The sequence below is a fragment of the Talaromyces stipitatus genome, genomic scaffold, assembly GCF_000003125.1.
Source record: "Talaromyces stipitatus ATCC 10500 scf_1105507295523 genomic scaffold, whole genome shotgun sequence".
Taxonomy (NCBI): Eukaryota; Fungi; Ascomycota; class Eurotiomycetes; order Eurotiales; family Trichocomaceae; genus Talaromyces; species Talaromyces stipitatus.
In genome coordinates, this window is record NW_002990113.1 from 4,449,554 (window position 1) to 4,461,727 (window position 12,174).

The 12,174-nt window shown below is 45.4% G+C and overlaps 5 protein-coding genes across 5 annotated transcripts, besides 1 other annotated feature; 4 read left to right on the top strand and 1 right to left on the bottom strand.

Moving 5' to 3' along the window:
• Positions 1-48: 48 nt before the first annotated feature.
• On the top strand, positions 49-2,170 carry TSTA_075780 (flavin-binding monooxygenase, putative; the record flags this gene model as incomplete). Its single annotated transcript, XM_002341551.1, has 5 exons — positions 49-712; positions 763-869; positions 923-1,458; positions 1,520-1,973; positions 2,039-2,170. The coding sequence occupies 5 exons, from the start codon at positions 49-51 to the stop codon at positions 2,168-2,170; spliced, it is 1,893 nt and encodes a 630-aa protein (XP_002341592.1).
• Positions 2,171-2,553: 383 nt separating this feature from the next.
• Positions 2,554-3,639, bottom strand: TSTA_075790 (cytosolic Cu/Zn superoxide dismutase, putative). Its single transcript, XM_002341552.1, has 2 exons — positions 3,316-3,639; positions 2,554-3,258 (listed from the first exon to the last, which is right to left on the bottom strand). Exons 1-2 carry the CDS (start codon positions 3,548-3,550, stop codon positions 2,765-2,767), a joined length of 729 nt encoding a protein of 242 aa, XP_002341593.1. The 5' UTR covers positions 3,551-3,639; the 3' UTR covers positions 2,554-2,764.
• A 2,092-nt stretch (positions 3,640-5,731) lies between these two features.
• On the top strand, positions 5,732-7,586 carry TSTA_075800 (MFS monosaccharide transporter, putative). Its single transcript, XM_002341553.1, has 3 exons — positions 5,732-6,045; positions 6,118-6,143; positions 6,211-7,586. Exons 1-3 carry the CDS (start codon positions 5,857-5,859, stop codon positions 7,541-7,543), a joined length of 1,548 nt encoding a protein of 515 aa, XP_002341594.1. The 5' UTR covers positions 5,732-5,856; the 3' UTR covers positions 7,544-7,586.
• Positions 7,587-8,041: 455 nt separating this feature from the next.
• Positions 8,042-9,329, top strand: TSTA_075810 (uncharacterized protein; the record flags this gene model as incomplete). Its single annotated transcript, XM_002341554.1, has 3 exons — positions 8,042-8,454; positions 8,520-8,777; positions 8,807-9,329. 3 exons carry the CDS (start codon positions 8,042-8,044, stop codon positions 9,327-9,329), a joined length of 1,194 nt encoding a protein of 397 aa, XP_002341595.1.
• A 380-nt stretch (positions 9,330-9,709) lies between these two features.
• TSTA_075820 (uncharacterized protein) lies at positions 9,710-10,333 on the top strand (the record flags this gene model as incomplete). The annotated part of the gene is made up of 3 exons (XM_002341555.1): positions 9,710-9,751; positions 9,886-10,007; positions 10,042-10,333. The coding sequence occupies 3 exons, from the start codon at positions 9,710-9,712 to the stop codon at positions 10,331-10,333; spliced, it is 456 nt and encodes a 151-aa protein (XP_002341596.1).
• A 216-nt stretch (positions 10,334-10,549) lies between these two features.
• Positions 10,550-10,569: a microsatellite.
• The last annotated feature ends 1,605 nt before the right edge of the window (positions 10,570-12,174 follow it).

Consider the following 12,174-nt stretch of genomic DNA (forward strand, 5'->3'; position numbering starts at 1 on the left):
TCCATCAACTCAAATTGAGGATTACCGACGTATATATAATTACTCAAAATGGCGACTCTCACAGAGGCAGAAAGAAAAGCAAACCACGTTATTTCTCTTCCCAAACCACCCAGGTTATCTTCTGTATCTTCAAACGAGAATATAGATCCCAAGGCAATTGCACAACAATGGCTCACCAATCTCGAGACCACTCTCTCTTCAAATAACGGAAACATCACAGCAGAACATATAAAATCTCTCTTCCACGACGACTCCTACTGGCGCGATCATATCGCTCTCCAATGGGATTTCCGTACCATCCACTCCGCTACAAACATCGCTTCATTCCTCCATGAATTCCAACCTGGCTCCCAATTATCCAATTTCTCCTTACAAACAAGCGGGAAATATGTACCACATATCGAGACTCCGGAAAATGGTGTTCCGGGCGTCGACTTTATTTCCTCCATGTTCCATTTTGAGACCAAAGTTGGACGTGGAACTGGTATTTTTAGGTTGACGTTGGATGATGCGGGGAAGGAATGGAAGGCGTATATTGTCTATACGTCGTTACAGGAATTGAGAGGTGCCGAGGAGCCACTTGGGCCTAAGAGGTTGTATGGGACGTTGGATAGTTTGCCGGGTGGTTCGGCGGGGGGTACCTGGAAGGAAAGAAGAGAGAGGGCTGTTAAGTTTGAAGGTGTTGAACCTACGGTTTTGATTGTTGGTGCTGGTATGCTTGTTGTATCTCTATATGGGCTACATATAGCTGACTCCCTACAGGACAAGCAGGATTGAATCTGGGGGCTCGTTTGCAGTCTCTCGGTGTGTCAGCCTTGCTCGTGGATCGTCATGAACGTATTGGAGACAATTGGCGAAAGAGATATCGCGTGCGTCTGTTTCATACTATGGTGACTTGGATATTAATGCTAATTGAGTACAGACATTAACAACCCACGACCCAGCCGAATACACACACATGGCCTATCTCCCCTTCCCCAAAAATTGGCCCCAGTTTACTCCCAAGGACAAACTCGGCGACTGGTTCGAAGCATACGCCAGTCTCATGGAACTCAACGTCTGGACAAACACATCTGTAACTTCCGCCAGTTATGACGATAATACATCAACCTGGACCGTTACTGTCCGAAAACCAGACGGGTTTGAACGTACTTTGCATCCTAAACATGTCGTATTTGCCACGGGACATTCAGGAGAACCCAAGGTTCCAACTTTCCCAGGCCAAGAGTCTTTTAGAGGGATTGTGTATCATGGGTCCCAGCATAGAGATGCCGCCGAGTACGACGTGCGCGGGAAGAAGGTAATTGTTGTCGGAACAGGTAATTCGGGCCATGACATTGCTGAGAACTTTTATGAAAATGGGGCGGATGTTACTATGTTGCAGAGAAGGGGCACATATGTTCTCTCTGTCGACAAGGGTATATTCATGCTACATGAAGGGACCCATGATGAATCGGGGTGAGTTACTATCAATGATCAGAATGCTTCAATTTACTTCAATATACTGACAGCTCAAAAGACCACCAACAGAACAAGCCGATATATGGTCAGCATCCCTCCCATACCAGGTCGCCTTCGCATTCAACGTCCATCTCACCCGCCGACTCTCCGAGGCAGACAAAGATATACTCGAAGGATTAGCCAAAGCCGGCTTTGACGTCTACAAGGGCATCGACGAAAGTGGCCTTTTGCGATTATACATGACTCGCGGAGGAGGCTACTACATCGATATAGGATGCAGTCAACTGATCGCCGACGGCAAGATTAAAGTCCACAAATCTCCAGAGGGCATCAAGGAATTCACAGAGCATAGCTTGCTTCTAGCAGATGGGAAAGAGTTAGAGGCTGATATGGTTGTTTTGGCGACTGGATTTGATAATATGCGTACAACGGTTCGCAAGGTGCTGGGTGATAAGGTAGCGGATCGGTGCCAGGATGTCTGGGATTTGGATGAAGAAGGCGAATTGAACGCTGTAAGATTCCCTCTTCTTCTTACGTTCCACTGGGCTTGGAATTTGCTAATGAGATTTGTGTTTAGATGTGGCGTCCTTCGGGGCACCCCAATTTCTGGTATATGGGTGGTAATCTGGCATTGTGCCGGATTTATTCTAAATTCCTGGCATTGCAGATCAAAGCTATCGAGGCAGGTCTGGTTCCTGCAGGAAAATAATATAGATGTAGAATGTACTCATTTTGAAAAAATGAAGCATACATATGTCATCTAAAAATCTCTGCAGTCGCAACCCTAAGTCCTGACTGGTGTTAACCTTGGGCGAAATTTAGCAACATATTTAGATCTATTTTAAAAGCCAAATTGAGTAGATTTTAAGTTCTCTCTATACTTGGTTAGATATACACGACATAAGTGCTAATAATCTGGTACCCAGGTACCCAGGTAACTCTGATTTCATGACTTTTTTGCGTTTTGTCTAAGCCCTAATCATGCCGTAATGGGCGTGTAGATGACTTTCCGGTCAACCACCTAAACATTCTGTAAGCAACATAGTCAATCCTTAGGTTTTGTTTATTACGTACTATATTACGTGGCAGTTTGAGGTTATCATAATTGATCTCGATTCATGGGATTAGCATTGGTTGTAGTACCCTATAGTATCAATCAGGCGAATGAGTTTGAATCCAGTATAAAATATTTCGCTCAGCCTCAGCCTCAGAAACCCTCGTCTACCTAGGTAGTCTTAACTGAACCTAAAGCTTCAATAGCTTTCATAGGATTTTAAGCACTGGCACACGGCAATGCTTAGTACTAAGAGCCGGTGGTATGAGTCGAGGTTCGAGTGGGGAATGTAGTAGTGGTCTTCGTGGAGGTTGGGTGAGAGGTCGTAGCCTTTATGGCAGTGGAGCGACTCGTCGTTGTCTTTGTTGTAAAAGTCTCAGGTGCACTAAATGTTTCATTTATGACACCCAGGGTCCCACGAGTAACAGCCTCCTGTGCGCCTGATATAAGCTGAAAATTTCCACAGTTCAGGCGCGCCCCGTTAGAAGAATGCACAACAATGGATCTCCTGCCAATGAAAGCAGGGTCACTAGGGACAGTAGACAAATATTTGTCTATGTACCCGGTAGAGAAAACAGATCCAGTAGCATTTCCATGTTTCCCACTAAGATCACCAACTTCGCAAGTAGCGGGGTCACTTGGGTCGCAAGGAGGTTCGTCCCCACGATTATAGGGGTCCAAGTGGCCCCCAGCGGCAGTACAATTACCGCCTGCTGGTACGGGCAAGACGTGAATGTGATAAGCTGGTTGTGATGCGTCAGTATCTCTCTCACTTCAGAAATTAGTTGAGCGTCTCATACGGAAAGGTCCAAGATCGGGAGGTAGTCCAGTGAAATGGACAGAGAAAGACAAGCCAACACCACCTGGACCAGCAATTACAGTGATACTGCCTCGGATTGAGCTTGAAGGGCTATCGAACAATGTTGCAGTATAGACGTCCGGGAACGGATTGTTTGTGGTGACAGGAGCAGGTGTGTACCCTTGTACCAGTGCAGAGAGCGCAAGGCTTGCGAGGAGCAACAGTGAATAAATCATCTTGATTGTTCGCCTGATCGAATAATGCAACGGGAATCTTGCCTTGTAGTAGCTTGCTTATCACAATGTTGAAGGGCGAGTGATGACGGGGAAAGGGAAAGGGAAGAAAGGGTTACGAGCTGCAAAGAAGATGGATACACGAGAGTCGTGTAACCTGCGAAATATTGACAAAATACATCGTCATAGATTTCGTCATGTTAAGAAGATTAGGCTTCAAAATCATGACTAGAGGTCATCTTCATGAGTGCACTCCGAGTACTCCGAGTGTAAGGCATATAATAGTATAATCGATTTCGAGGTTCTAATAATTTTATGAACAACAACGGTTCGGTCTATTCTTTCCTCAAGGTCTTTGCTTTCAGGTTAACTCGTCGCTCCTTTAATATCGAGAAGGAAATCGACATGTGATAGACCTTCATCGTAAAATTTATCTGTGGCTAGGTCTTCCATGATCATTGTGGAACCATAATAACTAGGCCAATTCGCAGGTGAGTAAGATAATGGCGGAATACTTGTAGCTGCAGATTTTGTGGGATCCTTGTCCAGGGTAGATTGCAGTGGCTTCAAATCTTAAAGCAACAATGTCAGAGTTGTGGAAAGTTCAAAGCGTTATTCGTAGTCATTAGAGCATCCGCTGGTTTCTTGAAGTATACTCAAAAATTGATGTTTGTAACCAGCATACCGAATTATTCGACCGAACCAAAGCAAGGATTTCTTCTTGGTTGCCAAAGAATGCCACACGTAAAGCCGAGAATAATTTAGCCCCTGAGCCTTATACTTTCAGATGTACAAACAAGCTAAAACAGTAATTAATTCACTGAAGTGGCCCCCATTCGTAGATCGACGGCCCCAAAATCTAAAATTTCTGAAACTCTTACTAAACATTATGTAAGATCTGAAATTCTAGTTAGTTATCTCAAGCAAATTCAATGCTGACACTACTCCGTACATGACTCATTTCTCAAAGTTCTTCAGCACTGAGCGCTTAGTTATTAATAGTTGCTGATTGTCCCCTGCCACATATATAAGCTTGAACGCAAGATCCATACCCTTATATATACGCTCATATACCTAGGTATGACTAGGAACCAGTCCAAAGTGCGTCATTCAAGAGCCCCATTAAGAAGCCAGTTGGCAAGCCACGGAATTATTAACATGTTCGGTGTACTCCGTACTCTGTATGTGCTCCATAAAAGCTTTTCCAGTCATGTTTAGATCTCTGGCCCACAGTAAGCCCCCAGAATCAGATAACCCGGCTCATTTGCTCCAGGGCACGTGCGGTGTTTGAGTGAACCACGCACTAAGTAGCTAGCGTACGTGTTTTTAAATAGCATCAGTATTAGCATTCCTTCGGAGTATCGGATAGAGAATACTCTAGGGCCTACAACTGTCAAAACAAAGTGTCTTCACTTAAAGCGCCAAGACTTTGCAAATATTGCAGATTTGGACTAAAAAATAGCGTGAAAAAGGCGTTGAGTTGTCATTGGACTCATTGCTTGGATGTAACCTACAGTGAGACAATCAATCTACTAGTATTTTACGTAAATATTGGCAGCACCTGATAGGTACATATTTCAATCTCAATGCGTCTGCGTGGCGTCTAGGTCGTTCTTTGAGAGCACTAATGGAGAACCTTTTCAATCGGAACTCAATTGGCAGTTCAACCAGGCATGCACCTAATCGTTAATACATCAGCGGATTGGCCCCCGAACCACTGGGACCTGACTCATCAGTACTACATAGCTCAGTCTGAATGACCTGGCAATGCACCATCCTGCATAGTCTAGTTAAGAAGGGATATCAATAGAAGAACATCTGACAGCTCGGCTAGAAGGCAGAGATCTAGACTTCCAACGATATGGATCCATCGGATAATCCAGTATCTTATTGGACGAAACAAGCTCCAATGCCGAGACTTGAACGAGATACGGTGCTCTCATTGGCCATATTTCCAGATAGGGTTATGGGGCGCCGACCAAAACGAAAGAACGTGCGGACCCATTTTGAGGAAGGGATGGAAACGGCGGTCTCTGCTTGGCGGCCTCCCAGCATCTTTCTTCTTTATCTCTCACTCTCATGTCGCGCAGGGAATTCTGAAATCTTGTTTAATCCGGTCATATTCCTCTATTTCATATATGATCTACGTCCGCCCATCCTGACTGCTCATGTTCTTTCTTTCATGGGTGGAGTTCAGACTGCCCGCGCCGAAAAACCTCATCGATAGGTTTTAGGTCAAGTCTAATTAATAGTGTCGAATATCTACCTGCCTATAAATTAATGGCCTCTTCGGGAGATCAATCTACACTATGAAGATGCAAGTCGATATCCGTACAGTGGTGCACAAGTCATCCCACAGCTCATCCGATGGCGAGGAGCCCCGGTTGAGCTTGTGGACATCCCACATGTACCAGCTGTACGCCATATTGGCGTTGGGCTATCTGTGTATTGTATTGCAGGGTTATGATGGTTCTTTAATGTCGTCAATAAATGCTATGGTGAGTGCCTAGTCTTTGGTTTATAAGCATTACAAGAAAAACCTTGACCTAACATAATGGTGCCATCACCAGCCTCAATATCAACACTATTATGGACTGTAAGTGCGCACTTTGAGACCACTCACACGGCTTATCGGCTAGTGAACTAATTGAACAAATGTGTAGAAAATCAGCCGGCTCCTCTACCGGTTTAGTATTTGCCATTTACAATATCGGCAGCCTAGGATCTCTTCCCATCGCCGGTCCCGTCAATGATCTCCTTGGCAGGCGAATCGGTATTTTTCTAGGTTGCTGTTTTATCGTCATTGGAACCTGCGTACAGGCCCCCGCCACTTCGAGACAAATGTTCCTTGGCGGTCGATTCTTGTGTGGCTTTGGGCAGGGTTTCGTCAACGTCTCTGCCCCCGTGTTTGTGTCAGAACTAGCTCATCCTCGCTGGCGAGGTCCTCTTTCCGGTCTCATGCAGACAAACTACTTTATTGGAAGCATCATTGCCTCGTGGGTCACGTACGGAACCGCCTATCTGGATGGAGAAAAAGCCTTTCGCATACCCATCTGGCTCCAGCTCGTCACTGCAGGTATTATTGCTATAGGGATATGGTTCGCCCCTGAAACTCCGCGGTGGCTCATGGCTCATAGTCGACATCAAGAAGCTGAAAGGATCCTGACTAAGTTGCACGGCGAGGGGTCCACAGAACATTTTTACGTCCGGTTGCAGCTTGTCGAGATGGAAAGCCAAATACGCGAGACTGGATCCGACAAACGCTGGTGGGATTATAGGGACTTGTTCAATACTCGGTCAGCTCGTCGGCGTATGATTTGCGTGATTGGAATGGCTTGGTTCGGGCAATACTCCGGTAATGCTTTGGTCAGCTACTATTTCCCGGTCATTGTGCAGCAAGCCGGAATCGACGATCCACACATGCAACTTTTGTTGAATGCTCTAAATCCAGTCATTTCTTGGTTATTGGCCATCCTAGGAGCTATCCTTCTAGATCGTGTAGGTCGACGGCCTTTTCTACTGAGCGGCGTCCTGGGCATGTCGATGTGCTTGGCTATCGTCACTGGCTGCACCAAACTCTCTGTGGATTATTCCAACCGTACAGCTAGCCATACCGGCATTTTCTTCATCTACCTGTTTAGTGCCATCTTTGCACTATGTATAGTACCACTCATCCCCTTCTACATCGCCGAAACTCTAGATACTGAGACCCGCGCAAAGGGTTCAGCGGTTGGACAACTATTCGGCTCAGCAGCATCCATTCTGGGACAATACACAACAGCTACAGCCATCGGCTCAATCGGATATTATTACTATCTCGTCTTCATTTTCTGGGACTTGGTGGAATTCGCCATCATATACTTCTTCTTTGTTGAAACGAAAGAGCGCACCCTGGAAGAGATGGCGGAGATATTTGAAGCTCCCAATCCTGTTCGAAAGTCTTTAGAAAAGAGGCCTCGACGGACAGTGGAGCATACGACTTATCACGAGAAATGATTCTAGTTACTCAGGGGTTCGTGCTAATATGGCGTTATATGTATCATAATGGAATCAGGATGTACTCAAGGACGACACTTTTATTTTCAATTTAAATGGATGTTACCAGTCACCAATTGATCACTTGGCTCTCACATGTTAGTAGCTGGCTTATTCATTGAATCCGTCAGGTCCTATCTTTGGCTAAATACAGTGTGATTACCTCTTTCTGCCGGGGACAGAACCTGTGATGCTATTCACCTGTGGATATCCCCCGCACTCAAGACGCAGATCCCAAAGACGTTCCAAGGTTTGTGTCGTCAGCGATAGAATATTGAAGCAGTAGAAGGCATACGCTGGCATTTAGGCTATTTGTCTGATGCTAGTTGGGATGTCTTCTGTTAATTATGTGTCCATGGATGCGAGTTTTTGATCGAACGTGCCGGCTCTTGATATAGGTATTTAGACTTCCTTATTCTCCATATGCTTTTATGGAATACGGCAAGCCGCTCTACCAAAATGCATGCTTTTTTATATATCATACCAACATGCTTAATCAGTCCTGCAATAGCCGAAAATGGCCTCGATGGCTGGCTTCGATATGCGCTGTTGCCAGCTTCTCTCACCAGTCATTTCCTGACTGGCTTCCCATCCAACATCATCACGCTGAATAGCTCTATCAATAGTCTAGTGTATACAGCTGCTCGAGAACTGCAAAAGGGCTTACGGGGGATTCGTCATAAAGACGTCGATATCATCTGCTCGAATAAGTCTCAATCACAGTTCGCGTCTATTGTCATTGGTACAGTTGATATCTTCACGAAGACCTTTGGAATCGGAAACAGCTGGGATGATTTGATTCAAGATGGTTTCTCGCTAAACATATCCGAAAATTCAGTACGGATCATAGGTCGGAATGAGCGAGGAACCTTGTACGGCACATTCGAATACCTCTCCATGCTCGCACAGGGGAACTTACAAACATTGCATATATCAGTAATCCGCATGCGCCGATCAGATGCGTAAATCAATGGGACAATCTTGACGGAAGTATTGAGCGAGGTTACGAAGGCTCCTCAATCTTCTTCGAAAATGGAGTTATCGTTCGTGATCTAACTCGAGCTGCCGAATATGCTCGTCTGTTGGCATCTATTGGCGTGAATGCTGTGGTGGTAAACAACGTGAATGCCAACTCATCTCTTTTGACGCCAGAGAACATCCAGGGTCTCAGCAGGATTGCAGACGTTTTTCGACCGTATGGTGTTCAGCTTGGCATCTCCCTAGACTTTGCTTCGCCGCAGGAGGCTGGGGTTTGAGTATTTATGATCCTTTAGATCCGGGTGTTATCAAGTTCTGGTGGAATATTACAAATCAGCTCTACGAGGCTGTGCCCGACATGGTTGGGTATCTGGTCAAAGCAGACTCAGAAGGTCAAGCAGGACCACTTGTATACAACCGCACACTGGCCCAAGGAGCCAATCTATTTGCAAATTCTTTGAAGCCCCATGGGGGAGTATTGATGTTCCGTTCCTTTGTTTACAACAAGTTGAACGAGTCGGACTGGAAAGCAGATCGCGCAAATGCCGCTGTAGAGTTCTTCAAGGACCTAAACGGAGAGTTCGATGAGAATGTCATTGTCCAAATCAAATATGGGCCTATAGATTTTCAAGTCTGTGAACCTGTATCACCGCTGTTCGCCAACCTGCCGCATACGAACACCGCGCTTGAACTTCAAATCACTTCAGGAATACCTCGGTCAGCAATGTCATTTGGTTTATATGCCTCCATTATGGAAGACGATTCTTGACTTCGATCTTCGAGCCGACTCTAAGCCATCCCGTGTGAGCGATATCGTCTCCGTGGAAAGATTCAATCGTTCATTCGGCTGGTTCGCGGGGGTTGTTAACGTGGGCACAAACACGACGTGACTAGGGGGCCATCTTGCCATGTCGAATCTTTATGCTTATGGTCGCTTGGCCTGGAATCCTTCCGACGATCCTGTACATATGATCCAGGACTGGAGTCGCTTGACATTTGGGCTCGATCGGGAGGCCATCGATACCATCACAGAAATGTCAATGGAATCATGACCAGCGTACGAATCATACAGTGGAAATCTCGGCGTACAAACTCTCACTAATATCCTCTATGCCCATTACGGACCAAATCCAGCATCCCAAGATAACAATGGATGGGGTCAATGGACCCGGGCGGATCGGACAAGCATCGGTATGGACAGAACGGTATGGAATGGCACAGGATTTTCCGGCTAATATCCACCAGAAATATACTCTGTATATGAAAATATTGAGACAACACCGGATGACTTGTTATTGTGGTTTCATCACGTTCCTTATACACAGAAACTTCAGTCCGGTAAGACGGTTATTCAGCATTTCTACGATGCACACTATACTGGAGCAGCTGCCGCACAAACATTTCCCACGAAATGGGAGACTTTGAAAGACAAAATTGACGACGAGAGGTATAATCACGTTCTGTACAGACTTGAGTATCAGGCCGGTCGTCTGGCGCGATGCCATTACTGAGTTCTACCACAATCTTTCTGGAATTCCTGATGACACTGGTCGAGTCGGTACTGAGAATTATCCCTGGCGGATCCAAGGAGAGAATATGGACTTGGTCGGATACACTCCATACGTAGTGAATCCATTCGAGACTGCTTCAAATTTCACCACGATTATTACTACGTCGAACACGACAGCGGGCACCGCCAGCACACACATCAACTTTCCGACGGGTAAATATGACATTGCAGTGAATTACTATGATGTTATTGGAGGAATATAGCATTGGAAACTGTCTATCAATAATAAACAAGTCGGAGAATGGAATGGGGATCACAAGTACACGTTAGGGCACGCTCCGAGCGAGTATGTGAACGGCCATTCTGCTTCAAGAGTCACGTTCAGAAACATCTCCGTTAAGAAGGGTGATGAGTTGAAGATTAGCGGTCAGCCTAATGGGATTGAGCAAGCTGTGTTGGACTATGTTGCGTTGTTACCTGGGGGGGGGGGGGGGGGGGGTAAAAGATTGATTTCTTAATTACACAAGCAGATAGAACTATCCGGCCAGGGATATAGACCTTTGCCGAGCACAAGGGATGATGACAGATCAATATCGCTGATAAAACATATTCCTTTACCGTACACGTATCGGAAATATTCTTCAGTTACAACGGGCACCTGTCAGAGGCGATTGGCCTAGGAATAACAAGTTCTTCTGGGTTACATCAGTCAGAAGTCGGCCGCAGACCCTTTGCGTACGGTAGACGCCAACCCCCGACTGATCCTGATCTCACTTTTATCCTGTTTCAAAGGGGTCTTCGTCCGAAGCTTGAGAAAACAGACACGGGGATAGGAGCATATGTTCCAACTGGCACAGGCAGGAAGATACATCAACAATGCCATATTAAGGTCACCAAAAGTCATCCTCACTCATCCCTCATCCATACGTGAGAATATGTCGGAATCAGAAACCTGAACAGATTCGCCAACGTCGAAAGATTTAGGCAAGCGAACATCCACGTGCCAAACTCTCAATGGGAGACTTTACCTGGGTACTCGCCTACGAAATAAGCTTTCAACCTCCGCGGAAGGAAGATTACGTAGATAGGTAGATAAATCGTCGGATTCATCAGCAATAACTTACACGACGCCGGCAATCAAAGCTCGATCAACGCTATCATTTCGGAAGACGTCTAAAATCACTTCAGTATGTAAAGAAATTTAACATCCCAACTTGAAGTATAACATGGCTTGATTAAAGTTTGATTATCGAGTCATTTTAAACCCCTGTTTCTCGTTTCCCGGGCGAGAAGTTCATTTGGACGAGTCTGCGGTACCTGTTGAGTAACATTGAAGAAAGTCACTGAAAGTAAAACCCAGGTCTGTATAGCAAGTTCATCCTTATCAAAGTGGACAAAGTCATGAGTCGTGATTCCTCCGGAGTGTAAACACGGATTTCTATCATACGCCCGTTAAAAGGTAGGAAGAGCGTCAAAAGAAGGTTCACTATCACTCCCGTTGATCCATATGGGTTAGGTATCCTGGTAGCATGCGCCATCTCGTCTATTCGAAGCTCTGGTTGGATCGTTCATTAGTAGTGCTTGAGTTTAATTCAATCAGTCTAGCCAGACATGTCGTTGACATGTGTGTTCGTTTTCTCGGATGCCAAGGAGCCAAGTTGTAGGAATGATCAGATAGGTTTAATTTCCGTCTGACTTTTAGCAACTGGCGAAATGTACTAGCCAAATTGCCACGGGATATGGGGCTGTGTAGTGTTGGATGAAGTTGAGATTGGTATTTGATAGTTGTCCAATCAGATGAATCTGATGACATGCTGCGATTGTTGCTGGGTCGAATAAAATACCGAATACGTACCAATGGGTCCTGTTCAAACCCCGGTATTGTGATAATACATACTACGGTCATACAGGTAAATAATGTTAGTACAACCCACAGAGCGACCTTTCCTAAAATAGTATATATCATTAAAACTAGTTAAATACACGCTCGGAATCTCCTATATCCACCATCTGTTTCAATAAAGTACAAAGACGCAATTAGGGAGATGTATAGACTAGTGCGTGCTTATAATCAATAAGTGGATTCCAATTATTTCCACGGCCT

What these genes read in the sequence shown, in the direction of transcription:
- TSTA_075790 (XM_002341552.1), bottom strand. Translation starts at nt 3,550, where the DNA reads ATGATTTATTCACTGTTGCTCCTCGCAAGCCTTGCGCTCTCTGCACTG. An exon ending in TCCCGATCTTGGACCTTTCC is followed by an intron (nt 3,259 to 3,315) that starts GTATGAGACGCT and finishes CATCACAACCAG; the next exon opens with CTTATCACATTCACGTCTTG.
- TSTA_075800 (XM_002341553.1), top strand. Translation starts at nt 5,857, where the DNA reads ATGAAGATGCAAGTCGATATCCGTACAGTGGTGCACAAGTCATCCCAC. An exon ending in TGTCGTCAATAAATGCTATG is followed by an intron (nt 6,046 to 6,117) that starts GTGAGTGCCTAG and finishes TGCCATCACCAG; the next exon opens with CCTCAATATCAACACTATTA. An exon ending in TATCAACACTATTATGGACT is followed by an intron (nt 6,144 to 6,210) that starts GTAAGTGCGCAC and finishes ACAAATGTGTAG; the next exon opens with AAAATCAGCCGGCTCCTCTA.